General features: G+C 39.1%; 1 protein-coding gene across 13 annotated transcripts in view; it reads right to left on the bottom strand.

The window, feature by feature from the left end:
- Window positions 1–9848, bottom strand: part of RBFOX1 (RNA binding fox-1 homolog 1) — a 1108850-nt gene that overhangs the window by 231235 nt on the left and 867767 nt on the right. For 5 of the 13 annotated variants that reach the window (XM_033517813.1, XM_015642718.3, XM_015642721.2 and 2 more), the window contains 2 exons: window positions 5509–5571; window positions 5351–5421 (listed from right to left, as the gene is read on the bottom strand). The exons of 4 other annotated variants lie outside the window; for them this stretch is intronic. In XM_033517813.1, the coding sequence (XP_033373704.1) occupies window positions 5351–5421; window positions 5509–5571 (134 nt within the window). Of the gene's footprint in view, window positions 1–5350; window positions 5572–9848 lie in introns of all 13 variants that reach the window. 4 more of the 13 variants (XM_015642733.2, XM_015642732.2, XM_015642730.2 and 1 more) reach the window with 1 other exon arrangement.

Raw genomic sequence — 9848 nt, 5'->3', positions numbered from 1 at the left:
GGGCTGGGGAAGGGGCTGGAGTGTGCCCAGGGCTGGGGAAGGGGCTGGGGAAGGGGCTGGAGTGTGCCCAGGGCTGGGGAAGGGGCTGGAGCACCAGAAGCAGCAGGGGCTCAGCCTGGAGAAAAGGAGGCTCAGGGGGAACCTTCTCATTCTCCACAACTTCTTGGCAAGAGGTTGTAGCCAGGTGGGGGCCGGGCTCTGCTCCCAAGCAACAGAACAAGAGGAAATGGCTTCAAGTTGTACCAGGGGAGATTTAAATTGGATGTTAGAAAGGGGTTGTCAAGCATTGGAACAGGCTGCCCAGGGAAATGGTTGAATCATCATCCCTGGAGGTATTAAAGAAGGGTAAATTAAAAATTAAGCGTAGATGTGGCACTTAATGACATGGATTAATGTTGGACTTGGCAGTGTTGGGTTAACAGTCAGACTTGATAATCCTAAAGGTCTTTTCCAAGAAACAATTCTATGATTCCCAGACATTTTAGCATTGTTTACAAAATTTTCACCTATCAAAACAATACAGACTATATTCATCACTAACACTACCATTTCACATGTGCTAAAAGCACTTTTGATACAAAAGGGAGAAAAAACTTTGCAACTCTCAGACTCAGAGAAGAAATGTTAGATATGGGCTCTCAAAATCGAGACAAGATGCACACTCAGATGTAAAGTGATTGCAACAGTAAAACGTATTCATCCTCCACTCACAAAGCACTGGGAGTGCAGTACTAGTAACAGGAGAGACAGAACAACACAATCAAGCCCGAATAAATCTGCATTTAAGCTAAATAATCTACTTACTGCATTTCAAAGAGGCAATTCAGCCAATGCAAACAGAAATTACGCTCTGCTTTCTACTAGATCATAATCTAAAACCAACAGAAACAACCATACACCACTGCAGGCAGCACTGGAAGAACTCAAACCTCTCCTCATTGCTATTTCAAATCTATTGTTCAAATAAAACCTAGCAAATTACAAAAGCCTTTTTCATCTAAGGTGACACAACAAATCCACAGCATTCCCCAAGCCTGGATTGCTGGAATGCAAGTGTGATTTTGCAGGTAGCCTAGCACACTAACACCTACAAACATTCACAATGTTCCCACTTCCCAACACAGCACTAAAACAAGGATTTTCCAGATGGGTAAAGTGATGGCACTGTGATGAAGTCTTTTTTCCATTACTTTTCACAGCATATTCTAGGCAATTCTCTCAGCTCTAAAATAAAATGGAACAGTCTCCAGATTACCACTTTTTCAGTTGTCAGTCCAACACACTGGTTAACCAGTTACGGAAAATCAGATACACAGGGAAAAAAAAAAATCAAACTCAAAGTAGCTTCAGAATAATCTAAGCTTAAGAATAGTATACTTAAAAATACAGTGATTCCCAATATATTGAAATAGTTAATCACCAGCCTACTTTATTTTTTTCTTCTCCAACTCTCCCCTTTACCACTACATAAATAAGCAAATATAAGCAGAAAAAAATGAAGGTTTTAGCTTATTCATTCTAACAATTAATTTTTTAACAAAGAACACAAGCTTAAACCCTCAGAACTCATAGAATTTTTCTGGTCAATATGTCAAAATAAAAACAAATTTTACAAAATATTCACCATATTCATAAATGATCCCATCTTTATAATCTTATATAAAAGTTCCACATTTTCTATAAAATAGAGCTGTCTCTCTTTTCCAGAGCTTTCCAGTAGTTTGCTGAAAAGTCTAAACAATTTCATTTTTAATAACTTTTATAATAATGCCTATGAACTCCTCTTTATCTGCTAAATGGAGCTACCAAACCCAGCCATGAAAAAAAAAAATTAACATCAATTATTAAAATGTCATCTATCGCATGAGTGTTTTCAAAATATTTTATCATAAATCCAGCATTCCAAGTACACAGAGCAACTGCAAACATTTTATGTTTATAGCCATGAAAGATGGAGCTTTTATCACCTCTTGGATATTATTTAATAAATTAACAGTATTCTCCGAATTGTGCATCCTTAAAATAAACTTTGTAATTTAATGATGACTGGAGCTTGGTTTCACATTTATTCTAAGAACTGGTGAGGTGGTCCAGGAGTACACAGCCACTCATCCATGCTGCACACCCTGGCCAAGGCACATGGACCTTTGCCATCCAACACCCTCCTGTCCGGACATACGGGCTCCCCCCTGGGAGTCCAATGACTAAACTGGGATGGGGACCAAGGGCAGGAGAAGAAACCTCTTCCTGGATTTTGCCACTTAATCCTAGATGGCATTTTTTTCATTTTCCTTGCCAGGAGAAGCAGCAGGACAGTTTTGACACAGCGTGGGGCTTGCTGCCCCTCAGCACACACGGTGAGCCTGCCTGGGTGCTCGTGGCAGCAGAGCTGTGACAGCCCCTGAAGCCACCAGTGGGCTTTTTGTGCCAAGGCAGAAAATATCTCCCCACCCACAGGAGGCATAAAGCTATTTATGCATTATTTGTACTTTCAGGTGTTGGTTTTTTTTGGTTTTTTTTTTTTTTCTCTCAAAGAGTTTTACTGAGGAGAAGGAAGGAAGAGGCAAAGATATTTTCTCATCTAAAAATGCTTTACTAAGTCATTGGACATCATTCTAATAAGTTTAAGGTATATTTATTTACTGGGAAATAAGTTTGTATGTATATTTAATTTAATACACATCAACATCTCTGTAACCCTGGGCCTTGTGTCTCTCCAAGAACAAGAGCATTTCACTTTCCATCATCTCACTCAAACACATCATCTCAGTAAGAGGAATACAAATCTCCTTAACAGAACACACACACAATTAGGAAAACACATGGGTGCTCATACATGGCATGTCCAGGGAGGTACCCACAGCATCCACCCCTTTTTTGCTTTCCACACATTCCACTGCTCTGAAACAAGAGGAGTGACAGAAGCGAGCAGAGGGTGAAAGGCAGGGTTTAGTGATGAATTTAGGAGAGGCTGGAGCAGCTGCTCATCCACAGCATTAAATAAAATAAAATAATAAACAGCACTTGAAGGTGCAGGACCTCTGAAAACAAACCTTGCTCCACAGAGATCCCTCCGGCTCAACTATGCAAAACAAAACACAAAAAACCCTCCCCAAATAGTCCCTAAATCTCTGGGCAATGCTCTACACTGCTTTCATACACAACCTTGGAATAAACCCAGCTGGAAATCACGGGGAATCCCTGATCAGAGGTGCACCTACTTTCTGTAGAAATCCATGCAAATAAATAAATAAAGTGGCATCTTATAATCCTATAAAATGTTTAAACTGCCTCATATCCTAAAATAGTTCAGGGCTGTGGTTCTTAACCTGCAACCCAGAAAAAAACCATTTACATAATCAGTTTATCAAGGCATAATTTTGAAGATCATTTCCACTAAAATTCAGAATGTTATGTAATTACTGCTTAGAAGAGGATGATATAATGTTCCTATCAAATGTCCTTTGCATTATTTATTTTAGATATTTAGATTTACTTTAAGAGAAAAACAATAAGCATTCTGGTGTCATAAGCTGACCAGAGATACTGTAAGTGCAGGTGAAATCCTGAGGGACAAATTGCTCAAACCATCTAATGCTGTAATTCACTCATTAGGACAATAACTCAAATATGTGTTTGGTGTCCAAAATGCCATTTTCAGGTTTGACATCAGGGAGAGAGAAGACAAGAGACTAGAGAAGTATTCATGCAAAAAACCACTTTTCAACTGCATCTCTCATACCTATTTTTTATTTCAGCAGTTCTTATTGCTTGACTCTTTTAGATCTATGCTAAAGGAATAACCCAGGCCTGGATATATCTTTCTAAGGAAAGAATGAAGAGGAAAAAGGTTGAAATAAGGCATCCCAAATTTTCAAAGGGCCCTTTCTTCTAATCTATCTGCTTGGATAATGTGTTCAGAGTGGCATTTTGTAATGACAGCAACTTTCCAACAAATCAATAGTTATTTAATTCCCAACAAGCTCTCGAGTCCATTAAACCTGATTACATTCACCCATTTCAGTTGGGTGCAGTTATTTTTCCTACACCGGCACTTAATCTATAACAGGAACTTATGAGAACTTTCAAAAGCAATTTCAACATCAATCAGCATAGAGTGAAAGGCACGATTTGCTTGTAATTATTTATTGGACAGGATGGCAGAGGGTCTGACTGAGCTCCAGTGTCTGACCTTCACCCCCAAATTCTAATGGATACGAAGGCCTGCTGCATGTGTCTCACTGCATAAAAAGCAGCCTCAGCTTGCATGTCCCACAAGACACAGATTCCCAATATCTGATAACGGCTATATTTCTATTTTAGACACGTGTGCCTGATATTAAGCCTGAAGAACACAACCCACAGTCTTCTATTACTGATGGGACCTATATGGAAAACCACCTGTTTGATGCTGTGATTGCCCCTCTATGGCAGCAAAGCATTGGGGTATAGGAGCACAATGAAAGTTTCCCCTCTCCCTCAGAGCTGACCCATCCCTAGCACAGCACAGAAATGCCCTAACACACGTGTGTGGCACAATATCTAACAGCTGCCACTTGGAAGGTACAGTTCTGTCAGGGTTCAGAAATGCTGACTTTTCCTAATGCCTTCTAACACACTGTAAGCAACAGGATACTTATTGCTTCATTAGCATCTACATGATTTATTCAGAATCCCAAGTCTAACAGAAGACACTTCAGTAGCACCACTTTTTGATAAAAATTAAATAATAACAAAAGCAAACACAACAACAACCTCGTAGCTGGCAGCTGACTCCTGAATGTACAGAACTCTTGCCCCGCAGCAAGAACTTACACTTTGAGGGCTCAAAGGAATTAATAGGATGTGTATAAATATTCTTTGCAGGTGATACATTTCTACACACACAAAACCACAACCCCTTTTTCATTCCGTGTGACGCGTAACGTATGAATTAAAGCATATTTAACATTATTCCTGTTTGCTGTGCTAAAACATTTAACCTAAACACATCATGGTAAGTTACTTTGTCTTCTGACCTGCCGTGGGAATGCTGACTCCCTCAGAAACCTAGAATGGATAGCAAATCCTCTGCCCTGTGGTCAACCTCGTGAAGCAAAGGCATGAATGTTAAACAGCAGACAAATCAATACAAGCAAATATAGCTCAACTACACCATTTATTCAGCCATGAGAGATGTCAATACACAGATTAGGGTGATCCATCTTTTTGATTTCCTACTGTCTTCTCACTGACTACATGAGAGCTTTTGCCTGTATTAAAAGTGTTTGCTTTCTCAACCATAAAAATTCCAATTATTGCTCTAAGTGCACTAGAGTTAAGTTGCTTGTTGGAAGCGGCCTTGCATTACCTGAACAAGTCCAGCGAAGTATGGTGCTGCCGGCAGAATCATTGGCACTCCATAGGGATGTAGCAAAACTCCTTGAGACGACAACATGGTTTAAGTGATAGTATTACTCCCACTAAAGCTAAACACATCAATTGAAAGTTAGGGGAAAATCTATATACCAACTTCTTCCAAACTCAGAGCTAGAACCAAATAACTTCTGTCAGGGGCAAAGCCCACATCAGCTGTAAAAAAAAGAAAAAAATTGACGTCAGCAACACTTAATGTTAAAATTTTCTTCAGAGACAACAGATAGAGACAACAGCTGCAAACCTAACTCTACCCAAAAAGGAAGGTGCTATTTTGGGAGCAGCTTAAGTAACATGACTAGCCAACTACTCTTTATCAGTTCAGATTTTTAAGTACTAAACACATAGAGATCAAATTCTGCACAGATCTAGTGATTAGAAATAATTTTTCCTATCAGTTCTGGCATATACATGAAAACAGTTACTATCAGAAGCCATTTTCAAAATAATCAGGTTTACCATGATTGCATAATTAGACATTTCCCTGTATTTATAACCTGTTAAACAATGTTCACGTGAGCGTTTACACTTCAGTCTGTTACACTGGGTACATTCTGTTTTGATTCATTATATTCTTGTTTGTTTTGAATGTGTGAGCTAGCTAATGCAAGCTAATGACTTCTATTAGTGTAAATTATGTTTTAATGGCTTTTCTAACCTTTCACAACATCTATGTTGTTAAATTGATCATAACTATCTTAAAAGAACGCATTTTCCCATTAGAATATTTCAACTCTGCTCTCCAAATCAACTCACACTACTGGTGTAAGAGACAAAGGACTGAAATTTAGGCTGGTTTCCTCCCTAAATCAAAACAGATTTGATTTTAAACATACTACTTACAAGACATTCTCTTCTGCAGCTCATTTTTACTTTAGACAAAACCAACTTAGTCATTAACACCTGTTTTATGTGCTATGTATCTTCTACTGCAGATGTAACTAATGACAAGAATTACAATTGAGCAAGACTTTTTTATTTCAATAAAGAATTAGTTAGGTACTTACAACTTCATGTTACAAGTGAAATAAAAAAAACCAAAAATCTCCTACAGTCTTCAGGATGCTTCACACCACTAATTTCAGCTACTTGATTTTGTTGCATAATTACTTTTCCAGATAACTAATTGCAGACAAGATTTGATGCGATACTCAATTATTTAATGTCACATTTTGGCCATCGCGGAAGGTTTTCGGTAATTGATTCTGGTGTATCACTGCTGCAGGATTTAGCAATCTCCCCGAGCAGCTGCCTGCTGGCCCTCCCCACTGCCAGCCTCACCCCACTGCTAACTTTAGATGTGGAATTGTGACCCTCAGTGATGCTCCCTGCAGGAGCTGCCAGTGAGGCCAGCAATTGTCACATGATGAAGTGATGTTTACCCCACTCCATCTCCTGTTTCAGAACTGCTGCACTTTTCTCTTGGGGATGATGCTCTTCTCACTGCTTATCTGACCACGCTTAGCTATAAATCCCATTTCTTGGTCTGTTCTTACCAAGGAAGAGAAACTCTGCAGATTAATTATTAAGCAAGCTGACACATCATGGATTTTTTTCAAAAGATTGTCATTAATTCCAATACAGAATCAGTCACTCACAGAGAAATACATAAACAAAAGGTATATATAAGAAAGCAAGTTGCAGCCACACCTCACTTAAAAATACATAATTCCTAAAATAAAAAAGTTCATTTTGACTATTGCTTATTTGCTTCATCCAGCAGAGTAAGCTGCAGTTGAAAGGAAAGCAGATTTCTTTCACCCAGAAATGGAGATTATAAAATGGATTCTGCAAGCTTTACTCAAATGACTCCAGTGGGACAACTGACATAAATACAGACTGTTAAATTGCTCTGTAAAATACCTGGCAGGTTTTTTGTTTCAGCATGTATATATTTGATAAGATGTTAGAAAACCTGAGGAGGAAGATTCGTACAGGAAAGAGCAGGCTCAAGGGAAGCTTTTCTGTGATCTATTTTGGGATAGATTTTTTTTGAATATTTTCTTTAATTATTTTGGCACAAGGCAACCTGCTGATGAAATTTCCTGATGACACAAAGTTGGAAGGTACTATCGAGGCTGGAGAGGATAAGGATATTACATAGAAAGAACTGCTACATCTTATGGGCTGCATTAATAGAAATGGGATGGATTTCAATAAGACAAAATGCAAGATCATGCTCCTCCTAATAACAGAAACTTGAGAGCTAAACTCAAGAGGAAGAAAAGCAAGATCTCATTGCATCTGTTTAAAGAATTTCAGATGCTAGTGAGATGTAAATAGGAAAATGAAAATTAGTACTATTTCTTAATTTTAATTCTCAATTATTTCTTGATGTCTTAGAGGTACTTCTAATAGAATACAGTTGCCTTCATCCACATGAAACAGAAAAATAAAAAGGTCAAATTAAAATACCACCATTGTAGAGAAATTCCTTTTGGTGTTCAGGGGAAAGGAACAACTATGTTGCAGAAACCTAAATTTGATTTGTTTATCCCAGCAAAGCAATCTGTGAATAAGGAAGAAAACAGTAGGAGGAAGAGACTGTTCAAGCTAAGGACGATCCTGACACTTTAAAAATCAAGAAAAACCCAGTTATGAATAAATTTAGGCTGAACATATTTTTTCAAGTTCGGGGGTTCTCTTTGAAGTATTTTGGTCTAGAGAGGGTCTAGAACAGCCAACAGACAATTATGATGCAAAGCATGGTGCAAGTGTGAACTCAGCAACTTCCAGGAGGACACTTCCAGCCCTTTGCAAGCACTGAAAACATCCCAGAATAATGGAAACATCAAATGTCCTAGGAGAATTGCTGTTTTCTACATTGCAGAGAGCAATCTACACAAACAAACATTTCAGATGAACTGCAGTTACCTGTTTGAATGCAAGGACACTTTGCCTGCCTCACTGTAACAACATGCTCCTGAATGTCAGGGTGTGGGGCAGCCCAGATCCAAACTGGGCCCTGTGGTGGTGTCCTGAGCTACCTGAGCTCACACAAACCTCTGTGAATCAAAGCCATGGGAGCACAACAGAGCTTTGCTCCATCTCTGCCCTGTGCCAAGCTCAGAACTTCGGCCAGTGCCTCTACATCAGCTCCACCACTTCAGACCAACACATTTCTTCTCCCTCCCAGCCACACAAAAAGGGAATTTCACTTGAGTTTTACAGTTTGCCATTAGTATCAATGGCCACTCCTGCTCTGCTGGAATATGTTGAATACGTGAAATTTGACCAGAAAGAGGACTGAGGGAATGAGCCAGATGAGTATTGATAAAGCTGAGAGCTGTTTCACTTCAGCAGGATTCAGCATGATTAAGGTCAAGCATGAACCTCAACACTTGTGGGAGGACAAAGCCAGAATGGTCGGGACAAGCACATCAAGCACATCTGATGTCCCTGGTGGTGACAGCACCCAATTCCTGCCTGCTGCAGGGTTCCTCCTCCCTGCAAAAAATTAACTCTGTGTGTGGGTGGAAAGGGGAGATCATCTATTTTAAACAACTACACAGCTTTTATTTCCATTACATTCTAGAAAATTATGATGCTGTTAAGAAAAATAAAAAATGACATGTTAAGCCGTTTTCAGTGTGCTCATAGAGGGTATGTTACTCTTCCCAAACCCTAGCTGGCTTTGGTTTCTTTCAATAAAAATTTGCATGGATTTTCTGAAAGTAAAAATTGATCTCAGCAATGAGAGAGGAAGAAAGAATTAGAAAAACACATGAACACTAGCTTTATATGTAAAACACATACACACAAAATGCACAAGCTTATTTGTTTCTGCTATGCAGAGTTTTTCAAGAAGGCAGGTTTTATTAATGAAAAGCTGCTTTTAAAGGTGAAGAGCACAGGTTAAGCAAGGTAGGGTAGGAGTCAAAGGTCAGAAAATTCTTAACTATTTCAGGCCCAGCAATCTAATACCACAATCTTGTGTTTAAGCACAGTACTGAAGCTGCTGACAGGAGTGTTCTAATAGCAGTTTCTTTGAAGGCTTGTGAAAAAGTTGTTTAAATAGGAAGGAAATGGAGACTGCTGTACAGGATGGATGAACAGATACAGAAATAAAACTAGAAATATGCCTGAAAACTGGGCTACACATCCAGGCAGAACAAGAAAGAGGAAACTGGCGCAAGAAAGATCAGAGTTTTGATCCCACCTGCATCTAAGATGTAAATGGCACATTAGACAATGATTAAACCACTTCCCCAGGCAAAAGCAGATGCCAAAGTTTTGCTGTGGTACAAGGTGGGGGAAAAAAAAAGGAAACTTAAGCAGCTTGCCTGGGGCCACAATGCCTGGAAAAGGCAGATCCCTGCAATGCAGTCATCAGCCAATCAATGATGTATGCTCTAATCAGATTCTCACTGAAGTAATCTATTTAGACCATCTTTCTGCCAAATAATTAATTCTTCTTAATGCCGGTATCTAGA

This window comes from Parus major, chromosome 14 (assembly GCF_001522545.3).
Source record: "Parus major isolate Abel chromosome 14, Parus_major1.1, whole genome shotgun sequence".
NCBI lineage: Eukaryota > Metazoa > Chordata > Aves > Passeriformes > Paridae > Parus > Parus major.
The sequence above is the reverse complement of the archived record's forward strand: the minus strand, read 5'-3'. Positions and strand labels throughout refer to the sequence as shown.